At 36.8% G+C, this 15,871-nt stretch overlaps 1 protein-coding gene across 1 annotated transcript; it reads left to right on the top strand.

The window, feature by feature from the left end:
- The first annotated feature begins 5,095 nt into the window (after nt 1-5,095).
- LOC143854095 (purple acid phosphatase 2-like) lies at nt 5,096-14,521 on the top strand. The gene is made up of 7 exons (XM_077363850.1): nt 5,096-5,249; nt 7,474-7,585; nt 9,822-10,048; nt 12,063-12,201; nt 12,296-12,516; nt 13,577-13,698; nt 13,836-14,521. The coding sequence occupies exons 1-7, from the start codon at nt 5,106-5,108 to the stop codon at nt 14,032-14,034; spliced, it is 1,164 nt and encodes a 387-aa protein (XP_077219965.1). The 5' UTR covers nt 5,096-5,105; the 3' UTR covers nt 14,035-14,521.
- Nucleotides 14,522-15,871: the final 1,350 nt, after the last annotated feature.

Raw genomic sequence — 15,871 nt, 5'->3', positions numbered from 1 at the left:
ATAGGGTGAAAGGGCGCCCCGATTGAAGCAGATGTGCATTTATGATGGCCATAAACGCCCCTTGCAGCCAATGGGGGCGCCCTTTCACCTCATTTCTGCAAGGGCAGCGCCTTCAGTTTAGAATACTTCTAATGACAATAAAATATTTTGAAAAGGAAAAATTGAAGTGTCTCAAATCTTAGTTCAGTCACAAATTTTGAAGCTAAATCTCATCATGATCATTTTATAATATCCTTTATTTAAGCTGGTGCATCATAAAATATCACCTTATTTAGCCCAAGTAGACATTTTATTTTGTTGTGCATGTTGGGGCCAGGGTAGGACTCACCCCTAAAAGCCAGCGGTTAAGGCGAGGGTGGGTGCCCAAGTCCTTTTAAGCCCTCCACATCAGTTGCTCTTTTCTGAAGTGGGATAGTTGCTTTCGATGGAACCCCAACAATGCATGACCTAACACGAGTCAGGCTCCCTGCTACCATCTAATCAGATGATTCTTGACCTTCTATCTAGCATGATGAAAAAGACATGCTTTGAGATGTCTTCAATCCTACTGACTTTTGCATGTTTCAGTCTTTCGAATTCGGCATCTGACTTGGACTGATTGGGTCACCAGATCAACATTCCTCATGAGTCATGACCACATGTATCCAGTTGTCTTGAAATTGATTTATTTAAAAATATGTCATTGATTAATTATAAGGGTAGGTAAGTCATCCAATGTTGACTATTTTCAATGCCTCGTTTGTTCTATATTTGTAGATCCAAAATGCATTTATAAGAATTCACACGTTTTTTCTAAAGGTTAATGAGAGTTTTCATATCATTGATCAAATGGGTAAGGTCTCATATGGGACGAAGATCCCACTCACAAGATTGAGGTGTAGAAAGAATCATAGACGATCAATACTCAACTCAACTCAACAAAGCCTTTGTCCCGAGCTAGTTGGGTCGGCTAAATGAATCATTTACAAAAAAATTCATGGAGAAGGTAAAAGGGATCTACCCGGCTCTAATCCTGGTTCTAGTTGGGCTCTTCTACGTGGATCATTTTCTTCCATTCTATCCTATCCAAGGTTATGTTCTCTGTTATGTTCCTAGCTATCAAGTTTTTCCTCACTGTTCCTAGTTAATAGACGATCAATGTGACATAAATAAAAATTCAATGATAAAAAAATCATGCCAATTCGTGTTGTCCAAACTGACAACTTTTGCTTGATCTAGTCCTCGCTTTGTTTTTCTCTTTCTTAGAGAACACCGCCCTGGAATTAGTGGTGCTTTGATTGCCACAGATGGAGGGTTATAGAAATACCTTTCAACTTCTTGCTCTAAACTAGAAGAAAGATACGGAGAAGATGGAAGACAGGAGAGAGAAGTTTCTTGGATTTTTAGATCGAGATATAAAGATGGAGGTCTTGAATGTTTTTGGCTCTGGTAAATTAGGGATCCATGTAAAAATGTTTTGGGCTATATTTATAAGGAAATTTGGTCAAATGAGGACAAAAAATAGCTGAAATAGTGAAATGGGGACACCACTTTTTAAACTTGTGAAATTGGTCCATTTCACTTTTTCTGACATTGTTTTTTACCTAAATACCCCTCCATCCAAAAATGACACGGTAAACAATAAAACATTTCTCTTCCTTTTCCACCCACCACATTTACTGCCCCTCTCCCTTCACCAATCCCCATTAACGCCTGAAACGAAAAAAAGGTGAGTTTTTTTTGTCCTGTTAGGGTTTGTGCTTTAATATTTGTTTCTTCTCATTAATGTGTTTAATAACCCCGTCTTGTATAAGGGTTATTAGTGTTCAAGGTTTTAAATTTCGGTTTTGGCTATAATTTCGGGCTTCACCGAAACCGAAATTTTAGTCGAAATTCGATAAGCCTTATCGAAACAGTAGATTTTTTTCCTGAAATTTCGTAAACGAATAAAAAAAAAATTTATCTTAAATTTCCTCGAAATTTCCAAAATTTTGACCGAAATTTGGTATGTTTAAAAAATTTTGGTTTCGGAATGTTTCGGTTTCGATGCTAACCGAAATCGGTCGAAATTTAAAACCTTGTTAGTGTTTGATGACCCTGTTGATAGAGTTGCTACCGTTGACTTGAACCCTTGCTACACACTTCATAACAGGCATGTAGATCGATGACCAATGGTTTATGAACGTGGTAATCCCTTATTTGTACATGATAAGGGTTATCTAAGGGATAATCCAAAAAATAATCCCTTCTTTTTTTGGCCTTGATAATCCCTTAGAAAACCCCCTTTTAGAGTCCATAACATTAGAGACCTCGAATTCAACAACATTAGAGTTACCAACTTCAACGACTTTAGAGTTGTGTGATTCAATTTCCAGGTAGCATGCATCAAAGAGTATTTCAAGTCCCGGGGTTGCAACATTGATGATTATCTATATACACATATGGATGACTTCCCACAACAAGACAATGCGTGGATACAAACTATGACGTTTCAAACTTCAATTGTTGTTAGGAAATTTCATTAATAGTTTAAACTCACTCCAAGCACTGCATGTTATTTGGCAGAGTTGATTGTGGCGTATTTGTCTTATAGGGGATTGAGCATATCTATAGTGGTACAACATTAAATTTTGGCCCACCCGACATTCCTCAATACAGGCTTCAACTTTGTGAAAGAATTTCAAGGAGAGAGTCTGGGAAATGCAATCTTCTATAGAGTAGGGTTTGATCTAATTAGATGATATGAATTGTTTCTGATGTCTGCGATTGTGAGGAGAAATGTATATGTGAGGGTTGTGAACAGGTTCATGGTTGTCAGGGGCGGAGGCAAATATAGCATGAGGAGGGCATGCCCCCCCCCCCCCACACAAAGACTTGTAAAATCCCTTTTATGCTACATGGGTGTACATGCATGCTACTTAGTTTAGTGGCCATGCCCCCCCCAATGACCAATCAAAGCAAGTGTAAATTAGTCTGCCCCACCCAAGTGTAAATTCCTGGCTCCGCCCCTGATGGTTGTGATGGTTTGGGGCTGTGATGGGTTGGGGTTGTGAAAATGTAAGCTAACCTGAGGGTTATTTTAACTGGTTGTGAACAGGTTCTGTGAACACTATATGTGATGGTTGTGAAATGTATATTGGTTCTGATATGATCTGTAAGCTAAACAGGTTCTGATGGTTCGAGTTGTGAAATGTATATTGGTTCTGATATGCATAGTTTTGTTGTATTTGTTTTAGGTTGTGAAATGTTATTGTAAATATGGTTTTGAAGGTTGGTGTCTAACTATGGTGTTTACAAGTAAACAGGTTCTGATGACCCAATATTGATAGTTGGTAATCCCCTTTACAGTGGTTATATAACAAAGGTTAGGACTGCCCAAAGCCGTGACTTTGGGAAAACCCTTCGACATTCAAGTCAGTAAAGGCAAAAAATGGAGTGAAGCACCAAGGAAAGATGAACTTCAGTTTATGTGCATTAGGTTACACTATCTGGCCCCTCTTATAGGAGTGGTTATTATGTTAGTAATTTTCAAATATGGAACTAAAAAACATTTGCAAAGCTTCATACTTTTTTACACATGAGAAAAGATAAATTAAACCAGACATTCATTTTTTTACGTTAAAGACCTTCAATTTAATATAGGGAAATGATAGACCCAGCTTGTCTTTTCTTTTTAGGATTTTGCTAATGCGTGCCCTTAGCGCACCGTTAACGTAGTACATAGTAGGATCGAACCGAACCGAACCGTAGTACATAGTAGGACCGAACCGAACCGGACCGAACATAATCGGTTCGGTCCGGTCCGGTTCTCCGGTTCTAATGGCTAATTACTAATTATAATTTATAAAAACTTTTAATTAAAGTCATAATATAAGTTACTTTCTTATTATAAGAATAGTATTAACTATTACTTATTAATATTATAAGTAATTTATATTAATAAGTATATGTATAATAGAAATATAAAAAATATTATATATATATATATATATTCAAAAGTTCAGTTCTTCGGTTCCAGAACCGAACCAAGAACATTAGACCCGGAACCGAACTGAATAAGTTCGGTTCTTCATCAGTGGAACCGAATCGGACCCAAAGTATTTTTAAACAGTTCGGGTCTGGTTCGGTTCTGGCCACCCCTAGGCTCAATGGTTAATGCTTTGTTTCTCAACCTTGTAGTCGGAGGTTGGATCCAGCTTATCAATCCAAAAAAAGGAAAAAACTTTCCAACCGAAATGTTTTTCTAGAAATCCAAACAAGGCAAGGTAAAGGGATGGACCAAATTTAGTAGTTTTGTTTATGGCATAAATTTGATGAAATAGATAAGAGGAAAGGAGGATTTTTGGGCCAAAAATGTCGCGGTTAATGCAGCCCACGAACATGCCAACTGCATGAGAAGAAAAGAAAAGAGAATCCTGAATAATATCGGATCCCCAAAGCCCCCACGTTCTTTACGTTTATTACTAAAATACCCTACAGTCTGACAAAACAGTCCTCTTTGAAAAGTCAGATTTAAAAAAGAAAGCCTTTTGACGACTGTTGAAGCTTAAAACGAGGTAGTGTAAGAAAAAGAGAAAACGCTTTTATTATTCGTCCCTTTTTCTTCCGTGGGCCACCCCTTCTACACAAGCGGGAATAGCCCAGGAGAGAAAAGGAGACAATATATAACTTCTTTTTTTATTTGAGGGAAAATGACTGAACTTAATTAAGTATAGCTTTCTATCTTGGAAAATGATATTTCCACCCACTTTTACATCATGTCTATCCTCTCTTGTTTATAACTGCATTTCACCTCCTTTTGTTTATACTTTTATCAATTTTAGGAAAAGACAAATAAAAGCACTAGAATTATCATTTCTTTATTATTTAGGGGAGTGATAAATCGACTCCCCATGTGTCTTTCTCTCTCCTATGGGTTAGAGAGAGTAAGAGGAGAGAGGTAGACACATGGGGAGTCGATTTATCATTTTGGGGGGTCGATTTATCACTGCCCTATTATTTATTTATGGGGTTGATGTTTCTAGTCGGCCGACTAGAAAAGTTTTCTAGTCCGTCCGCCAAAAAATCAGTGCGGGCCCACATTTTTTGTGTGATCTCAAGCATTCATTTTCGTCTCTTGGGTCACCATGGATGAACCCGGTAACCGTACAGTGCTGTATGGGACTGCAGAAAACAAGCGCAAGTTCTCTGCTCAAGGCATTGTCACTTCCTATAAATACTACAACTATACTTCAGGCTACATTCATCACTGCACCATCAAGAATTTGAAGGTATATGTACCCTCTTTTGATATTGGTTTCTGCGTCTAAGCATTTACATGACTGCCCAACCTGATGTTTAGGTCTCATTACTTGCAAGAATTGCCTTTGAATTTCTATATCTTGCTGCTTATAAGTGTTAGTGTTCTATGCCGTCTATGCCGTCTAAAGCCGTTTTTATTTCGATATTTTATTTGAATAAATGATAATTTATTTTGTGGGTTGTAATATCACGATTGTTTATGGTTATGTTATTATAATGCTGTAATGATATTGCCGTAAAATCCCTTATGTAACATTGTAGAGACATCATGCTTGTGATTGAAGAAGGGAAAAATACAGATACACCCCCTCAAGTATGGCCAAATTCCACTTCTAACCCCATGGTATCAAAAGTACCAAAGACACCCCCCTCAACTTTCTGACACTTTTAAGTAGACCCCCTCCGCTGGACGGTCCGTTAGTTTAACCTGACGGAATGACTAAAACTAACCATGGTTAATATTTTGAGGACAGGAATACCCTCGTCACTGGTTTTAAGCCATTTGCAGAAGGATTAGGGTTACGCCATTTCCCACCGCCACCATCGCCATCTCCGGCCACCGCCATTGCCATCACCACAGACAATGAAACCCCACTCCATGGCTACATCAAACCCCACATTTCAAGAAAAAAACACTGATAAAAACAAAAAAAAAGATCTAAAATGTTAGGATTTCTGTGCAAAGATGATAATGATGTGAATGAAGACAAATAAAACCATTATATCGAGGGTTTGTGCTGATAAATAAACAAGGGTTTGAATCAAACCCTAATTTTCAGTTCTCAGCTATGAGAACCCTAATTTTTAGTTGCGGAAGACGAGGGCATTATAGTCATTTCCTCCTCTCCATCCACTCCTTCACGTTAAAGAAACCCACAGATAGTTTAGGGGGTGTCTTTGGTTACTTCGAAACCACAGGGTTAGAAGTGGAATTTGGCCATAGTTTTGGGGGGTGTGTACCTGTATTTTTACAGGATCAGGTAATCCCTAGACCTTAGGGGTTCACGTAATCCTGTGTGTCACCTATGTAACTCTGATATTACAAAACAATGACGTCCAATCGAGGGATGTATATGGAATTTTCATGGCTCATGGTTATACAATGAGTTTTATCCGTGTGAGATGTCCCACATGTAATATTTGTATGGTGGGGGCAGTATTCTTGTAATTTCGGGCTCAATCGTAATTTTTAAACTTTAGAGGTTAATTACATTGTGTTGATGGACATTAATGTAATTGTAGAAGTTTTAAAGTAATAATCATTTAATAATTATTTAATTTAAAAGAGTATGTAGGGAGTGTGTTTCCCATTAATGATTATTTAATTTGAAAGAGTATGTAGGGAGTGTGTTTCCCAATAAGCTAACAACTGAAAAGTTATAAATATAACCTACAACTGAAGCTAGAGGACCCATTCAGATACCACTCCAATTGCTCTCTTGAAACCCCACAGCTATAAAAGCTAGAGGGAACAAAAATTTCAAGGGCCATCATCTTGAAGAATTTGTAGAGCTCACCTTGCACAAGGAGGAAGAGAGACTTCTAGGATTGAATCCTAGGAAGCAATGCACATGAATTGCTTAAGTGAGGTAAATCTCTAATTCCTTTAGGGCCCGTTTGGATACCTCATGCATTTGTATTTTGATTTGGATTTGAGTTTTGGATACAAAACACATCAATCATCTTCATGATAATGTTTTAAGAGAGAGAGAGGGAGGGAGGGAGAGTGAGGGAGGGAGGGATGTCTCGTTGCTGCCGGAGCAACATCAAGGAGCAGCGATGGCAATGGAAGTTGCCACAAATATTGATTTCCAAATAATGTCTCGCAGAAAAGATTTGAAAATAGGAATTTTTTGCACTGTTGTAGCTGATTTGGAAATCTAAGGATCTGATCTAGTTCAAAATATCAACTAAATCCAAATCTAAATCTTCCTGGTGTCCAAACGTGGCCTTATTGTTTTGAATATTCATGATCATTCATGTGAAGATTCAAAATTCCAGATTTAAGTTTTTCAAATCACATAAACTTCAGAAAAATTTAAAAATTAAGTTACAAGATGTGACAAGGAATTTTCCTTTTCATTTCCATGTTTTCATTAGTTTTTTTTTTCCAAATTGCTTGAATTTGGTGATGTTGATTCAATGTTTGAGTAATAATATGTTCGAAGTAATGTATGTTTGTCATCTTTGCAGTTTGACACCAAATACTTCTATGAGGTTGGGATTGGGAGTACAACACGACAGTTTTGGTTTAGGACTCCTCCAAGGATCGGTCCGGATGTTCCGTATACCTTCGGTGTTATAGGTATTTTTTGTCATAAAATGCTTTTTTTTTTACAATCTTTTAAGAATATGTGCATATGGTTATCTTGCATGAATTGATTGAAAAAGATTTCAAGCAAACATTTGATTTACTTCAAATCGAACACCCTATCAGGAAAAACCGCTCTGATTTAATGTGAATCTTTTTCTTTCTAATACACAATGCCTTACAAAAAGAACCATTATTTTTTAAACGCAACTATACTAGAAGGAAAAAGAGCATAAATGAAAATAGAATAGAAGGACCAAAGATACAGAAAGAAGTATGAAAATTACTAAATAAGCAGATTGTCAAGATTCATTACCTGAATAAGTAACACCAAAATTAGCTAAACTATGAGTCCTGCGATGTGAGAGGACAAACAGTCGGAAAAGACTAATGGAATTGACACCATCTCCCTAAACAAATACAAAATTCACTGAATGCAAGAGGCTTTTCTTAGCCAAATGATAGCAAGGAGTTTTCCTCATCTCAAACTTAGGAAAATCCATCCCTTTTTCGAACATGTATAATATTAAAAACAAACAAAAAGTCCTAATTCATACATAATGCATTGTTGAAAGACCAAAAACACCACAAAAACAAAATCAGAGATAGAATGACCACCAGGAAAACAAAAAGATCAGGCCTGATGTAGGCCAAGATTACAGTTGTGGAAAATCCAATGTTAGCCACAACTTTTAAGCTACACTATATTTAGTTTACTTTTGCATAAAATGCTTCATCTTCTCTTTTTGAGATAGCATACGCCTAATTGCAACTCCTTTAGGATTGAAGACAATGTATTGAAAGCCAACCATCCTCCTATCTCTAGGTTGTCACGATGAACCTTGCTGATCCCGTTGCAACTAATCTTTAACCATCCATCAAGAGGCTCTTTCTCTTCATCTGATTAATGATCAGCTCCTTTTATAGTGCCTTAGATGGATCTTAGAGTTCTCTGTTGATCGACATGTGTCTATAGCCTTGAGTGGCCCCTCAGAAACTTCTAGAAAAGCTATCATCGTGCGTGAGAGATGAATTGGCATTTATTTTCATTTCATTTATTTCCTGGGGCTCCAACTACTAGAATCGGGTTTTGATAGTTTGGCAGTGAGTGTACCCCAAATTTGAAATTTACTTTCTGAGTTTTCAAGTTGTCTATTTCCTTAATATTGTGGAAAGAGAGGTTTTGCCTTACATTTTCAATGATGAGACTGAGAAAGACTATGTTGTGGAAGATTTTTTTCATTGTTTCCTCCATTATAAGTTGAGATAAACCTGTTGGTTTCCATTCTTTCTTGTCGAAAAAAGATTCTTGAGTTACTCTCAATCCATATGCAGTAATAGTACCACTAAATGAAAGCTTCAAAGCCATAGTGATTTTCCATCTCCTGTAAAATGTTGGGGAAGCTAGTCCATAAGAACTTTAGAAGAGAAAGAGACTTGAAAATTCTCACTTTCTTCTTGAATTTTACTAAATTACATTTCCATATCAAAGCTGAGTATGACCAATGGGAGAAGAAATGATCAATATATCTTTACTGAGCTTGCGGAAAGGCAATAATTGATATGTATTTTCACAAGTGCTGGTCGCCAAGGCTTCAAAGAATGCCAAGGATTATGGACTCTAAACCAGATTAATGTACATCAATTAATATCTGGATGATCAATTCTTATGGCTTGCCAAGTGCTTCTAAATCTATAATCTCCACTAGAATCAGCAGTTCAGACGACTTTATCTTCAAATGGTGTCATAGGCAAGGCACGAGACTGTTTTATCTCGAGTATTAGGGACACAACCTGAGTTTGATGTCGGAAAATTCCATTTTCATCTGGGAATAAAATTTGGAGCGCTGATAATATTTTGAGAGCGGATATCATTAGGAGTGCATAAATTGTAATTAGCTCTTTCACGATCGATATCGGTAAGACCACCTTGATGCATTTATTAAACCGAAATCTATTGTTATTGACGTTGACTATCCATTGCCTTTCATATTAAAAATTTATTTATTTAAGTAACTTTCGAAGCTAAGGTTTTAAATGTCAGTTTCAGTATGCATGTTGGTTACCAAGGAAATATACATGTCAGTTTAGGTCACATATTTCGGTGGTAGAAGTATATGAAAATGCACACATATTATGGAAAGAATGTATGTGTGTGTGTGTGTGTGCGCGTGCGTGGGTGTGCGTGCCTACTTTAATGTGGATTTTCACAATATTGGATTTTGTGCAGGGGATCTTGGTCAGACTTATGATTCAAATAGCACACTTACTCATTACATGTCAAACCCGAAGGGACAAACAGTGTTGTTTGTTGGAGATCTTTCTTATGCAGATGATTACCCATTTCATGACAATGTCAAGTGGGATACATGGGGCAGGTTCGTTGAGAGGAGTGCTGCCTATCAACCTTGGATATGGACTGCAGGGAATCATGAAATTGATTTTGCTCCTGAAATTGTAAGCACCATACCTATTACTGCTCTAATTAAACCACTAGATAATAATCAATTCTCATCTCAATCGTAAGGTTTACGTAGATTTTCCTTATTATTTTTTTGAAATGTATGAAATGGTCATTTTCCTTATTATATTACACCATATTATTAGTTCATTTATTTATTTGTCCTGTACTCGTTCAATCAAGTTGATACTTCACTGTTAATGGCTGAAATATTATCTCCATATTGTGTTAATAGATTTAGTTTAGGTTGATTTATGTTTACATTTTGGTTCAATTTTGTTTCTTTTATGTTTTTTACATTAATAAAATGGGGCCCATCATTTTTATGGTCCTAAATGGCCCTCTATATAATTAGGAAAACTTCACAAACATATAGAATGTGAGTTGTGGGCTTAAATTTCAACCTCCACAAAATATCTCTCTTTTCTTTCTTCTTCTTTTAACTCTCTTCCTCCCTACATCTTCTCCATCCTGACTTATTGGATGTGGGTTGATTGCTAAAATATTAACCTAGTATTAGAGCATGATTGATTGTGAACAAGATTCAAGAGGCATGTTCATCAATTTGAAACCCTAATTCTCTATTCTCTATTCTCCATTCTTACGTTTTAGGCCCTCCCTTCCATTGTCAGATCTAAGGCCTTAGATAAACTTTATTCTCTCTATTCTCCACTGTCTTCTCTTTGGGCTCTCTCTTTCACTATCAGATCTAAATCTAAGACCTTAGACTTATTTCCTCCTCTGCTAACAGAGTAGTTGCATCTTAGATCTCATGTCTAACCTCCAAACTCTAATTTCATCCTCTCCAATTTTATTGGAGAGACATTGTACTAACTGCTTGTTGATCAATTGAATTCCATCCTCCAACTTGCATGAGAAGTCTCCTTATTCTATTCTATTTTTAGACAATCCCTCTCTCCCCCTCCTATTGTTTTTGGATGTGTCTGCTTTGTTTACTTCTTAGATCCAAGTCTATATAAATTGGATACTTGTGCGGTTGAATGTGTCTTTCTGGGCATATGCTTAAATTCTAAATCAATCTACCTCCGTGTTTGAAGATCCCGAGGTTTATCAATTCCATTAGGGACCCGCACAACTCAGTTTTGAGAATCCAACCACAATCGCAAGAGCAGAAGAGCTGGTTAGTTGCCAATAAGCATTGGAAGAGGATAACGAGGATGTTTACTGAAAAGGACCCAAGCCCAAATATCTATACAAGTCTTGCCAATGGCGTCATCCAACCACCCCGATGTCATCTTGAAGAAATTGAATCGAGCCCATGTCTCCCTTGAGACATCATACGGGCAATTGGCTCCATTGTGGGAGCTATGCACATTTCAAAGGACATCACCTTCATGGAGAAAGATCTACCCAAAGAGAAAAGTTTCTTGTGCACCTCAACTCCTGTAAGGTTTTGGTCGATGTGTTTTGATGGGGATGGAAACTGAAATATTTCAATCATTTTGTGTCAGTTTCGGTCGAAGTTTTAAACTATGCTCCTTGATTAAATTTTGTTATTTGCAAAGACAATCTAACATAAGTTATTGGGGTGCATGATGCCCTATAGACTCCTCTCAAGTCATTCTTCTTGTAGAAATCTAAAGTCTCATCATTTGCAACATTGTCATCACCAGAAACATCAAACTAGGCACCCTAACGACATACACTACATTCACATTAAAAAAATAAAATTGTTTCCTTTGGTTTCCTTCAATGATCAAATATCGGATGATGGTCAGATCATCTTTTTTTATCTTTGGAACTGGTCCTGAATATGAGATTTTGTCACCTCAATATGGCAAAACCCACCACTTCCTGCTCAAAATCCATGGCCTCTACTATTGTCGAGCTCACTTTGCTGGCTTGTCTTTTTCATTCTTTGCAGCATTTGCAGATTTCTCTGGAAAACTTCCCATTATCTACATGATAATCTTGTCCAACATAATCTCATGCTACTTGACCAGTTCTTGGAAGCTTTGAATTAGCTAACAATGGTAACTTCTATTACAGGGTGAATTTGTGCCTTTTAAGCCGTATATGCACCGATATCATGTACCTTATAGAGCATCCGGTAGTACCGCTCCATTCTGGTACTCCATCAAGCGAGCATCAGCGTATATCATTGTCCTCTCTTCATATTCAGCATATGGTATGACATGTTCATGGCCATTAATCTTTTTATTCTTAACTGATTTTTCCTTGATATTTCATAATTGCATCTAGTTATTTTCTTTAATTTGCAGGTAAATACACTCCTCAGTACACATGGCTTGAGCAGGAGCTACCCAAAGTGGACAGAAATGAGACACCATGGCTAATTGTTCTTCTGCATTCACCATGGTATAACAGCTACAACTACCACTTTATGGAAGGAGAAACCATGCGTGTGATGTTTGAGTCATGGTTCGTGCAATACAAGGTCGATGTTGTATTTGCTGGTCATGTCCATGCTTATGAACGATCTGTAAGTTCCCATGCTTTCCCTCTACTGTTTTGTTTAATTTAATATTTCTTGAGCACAAGGGTGCTTTGGATGTCAACCAAATTCAATTGGGTTATACACCTATGGGCACCCTAAGATAGAACTACACTGATTTTGGCAGTTTTTTTTTTTTTTAACGTTCTGATTTTGGCAGTTTACTTTCATATTATTAGAATCTTATTAAATTTTTAATTCTTCTTTAATTAATATTTATTGATATCTCCCCACCCTTTCTCATCTCAAACTTCAAAATTTAAACAAACTCTCCTTCTAATACTGTAGTCATTGGATCCTATTGGTGTCTCTTGCCTTGCATATTGGAGACCAGAGAGAACTAGAATAAGAGAGAACTAGAATAGTGGATGAATGCATTGCAATTTGATTATCGGATTCTCTTGCACTTTAGTTGCCATACCTTGTGATTTGTTAGTTTTTTAAATGAATACGCATTTATCCTTTTGCAAATTGTGATTGATAATCAGTAAATTTATATGTATGTGAGTGTACGGGCGTGTCTCCATTTCTACAATTTTAGGAGTTCATGCCGGGCACCTCATGTCCTTGTCGGCACTCAACTCCGTACCCACATATCATAGATTTTGACCGAAATTAAAGAAATTAGACGCATTAGACAAATGTTTCGCCTCAGTAAGATACATCAGTTTTCCTTTGGCAATAAGAAAAACCTCCACTGGCTTTTAGCCCAATGAACATAGTTACTACCACTAAGTTTAATGGAACTTACCCGAATATTGACATAGTCCGAGGGAAATAACCTATGATTGATTGTGTATTTCACAACAGGAACTACTCTTAGTGCTGCTGTTGCTATTCTCATTGGATGCATTTAATGGAATTTCCTTTCCTCTTAACAACTATTGGATAGTTTCAATCTCGTATACTTTTATTACTCCTAGTGATCATGTTTACATTTGATATCCAGAAAAAAACTCACCCATTTGATAAGGACTATCTTTCGAGCGTTGCATTTTCTTCCTATCTCAGTGCAGTGATTTAATATCATAAAGTTGTAATCTCATAGGAACGGATTTCAAACATTGCATACGACATAGTGAATCGGAACTGCACTCCAGTAAGAGATCAATCTGCTCCTGTATACATCACCATCGGCGATGGAGGAAATATCGAAGGATTAGCAACCAAGTAAGATTAGCCCATAAACTGATTTCTGATACACACATTTTTACACTTAAATTTTGTACCTCTGTCTATTAATCTACTTATTTTCAGCTATTAATTTGAATGGGATTTCGTTTGGTTGTTTCGTTTTCTATGTACAGATTTACAGAGCCACAGCCGAAATATTCAGCTTATAGGGAACCGAGCTTTGGCCATGCTATCTTTGAAATTAAGAACAGAACTCATGCCTTCTACAGTTGGCATCGCAACCACGATGGGGAGGCAGTATTTGCTGATTCTCAATGGTTTCACAACCGATACTGGGATCCTGTCGATGACTCCACAACGACTACATTATGAAACCAAATACTTCATCTGATTATTAGGAATAAACATCCATCTTCCTTTCTATATTTACATCATTGTAAACATAATAAGGAACTGATCAGTGCTGAAGATAGATGTAGCTAAACGTGTTATGGTTGAAATGATCATTATATGCAACTCCATTAAATTTAGGGAAATGATATCAGCACAAACATGTATTAATAAGGGAAATGTTATCAGCACAACCTTATTTTGATATTTGACCCAGTTGTCTTTTCTTCTTTAATTAGCTCGTGAGAGCATTTTGGGTAGTGAAATAACCTTATGGCAGCTCTTTAAACACTAAAAGACAAGATGGGTTGTGGTGATATCATTTCCCTTTAATAATTGCGCAAACTCAGTTTTTCTAAGTGTACAAACTCAGCTGTCAAAGATTATTAATGTTCCAAAAAGCTCTGGCAAGCCCATTACAAAAGAAAAGGCAAGCTGACTTAGTGCAGTTATTAAAACATGGTTGTGCAGATATCATTTCCCTAAATTTATAATGTCTTTTTTATTTTAAAATAATGAACCGGAATTTGACACCTTAAATTTTATTTATATTAAGCAGAAAAATACAAGAAAGGAATAATAAATTCTGTATCAGTTTTGATATTAATTATCTACTGCTGTTTCTTACATTGCTGTTATAGTTTATTTTGATGTTGGTCTTTTTTCCTCCATAAAGATTGCATTTTGTGGCAGCTTCTGTTGTGTGCACAATTCAACTTGGGTCGGGTAACCCGACCCGAAAATAACATGGGTTGGGTTTAGAAATCATGGGTCTTGGGTCCGGCCTGGTTTATAAAAAAAATACCTGAAACAAAACCCGACCCGAAAATAACATGGGTTGGGTTTAGAAATCATGGGTCTTGGGTCCGGCCTGGTTTATAAAAAAAATACCTGAAACAAAACCCGACCCCGAAAATAACATGGGTTGGGTTTAGAAATCATGGGTCTTGGGTCCGGCCGGGTTTATAAAAAAAATACCTGAAACAAACCCGACCCGAAAATAACATGAGTCAGGTTTATATAAAAATACCCGAAACTAGACTCGACTCATATGGGTATACTATGACTTTCTTAAATATCTCTTGAATAACATAGCAAATTATTTTCCAATATATTGATATAATTGTTTTCATTGAGGTGATTATGTTATGAGAAAATATAGTGTCCTTAAATTTATACAAATGAATTTAGAGATTGTTGATGTGCCGATTTTTTTTCTACAATCTTTAAAATTAGACACTATCCTATGCTAAAAAATAAAAACCCAACCCGACCCGAGAAACAATCTTGGATAGGGTCGGGTTTGTGAATCTCGGCTTTTCCTGTAAACAACCCGACCCGACCCTAGATAATTCTCGGGGTAGGGTAGGGTAGGGTAGGGTTTTGGAAAATCCGACCCGCCCGACCCGAGTTGCACCCCTAACAATTAGTTGCACCCCTAACAATTGGCCAAAGCTTCGACCTTGAAGCTTACTAAGAATAGTAACAAAATTACAAATAATTTTTAAATAAAAAATATTCTTTCGAGTAGGTCAAATGCCCAAATGACTCGTTTTATTATTCAATTGTTTAATTCTCTTGGTTCATTTTAATAATCTCTCGTAAGGTTAAAGTTTGGAAACTTTTGTGGGATGGGTTTATTTATGGGATTTGCTAGGGACCATCGCGGAAGGCATTTTGCGGAGCGGCTGTTGCATGAGAGAGCAGCCACGTAGGCTCAGATTTTGTCTTATTAATGGGACATGTGTACAAATAGATTATCTTGGTTTTATCCAAAAATTAGGGTCGAAGTAAACAGAAAATAACAAGTCTATCAAGG

The sequence above is a fragment of the Tasmannia lanceolata genome, unplaced genomic scaffold, assembly GCF_043159265.1.
Source record: "Tasmannia lanceolata isolate RefF3 unplaced genomic scaffold, GAP_Taslan_0.1 ptg000020l, whole genome shotgun sequence".
NCBI classification, from domain to species: domain Eukaryota; kingdom Viridiplantae; phylum Streptophyta; class Magnoliopsida; order Canellales; family Winteraceae; genus Tasmannia; species Tasmannia lanceolata.
This window is presented reverse-complemented; position numbering and strand designations above follow the sequence as displayed.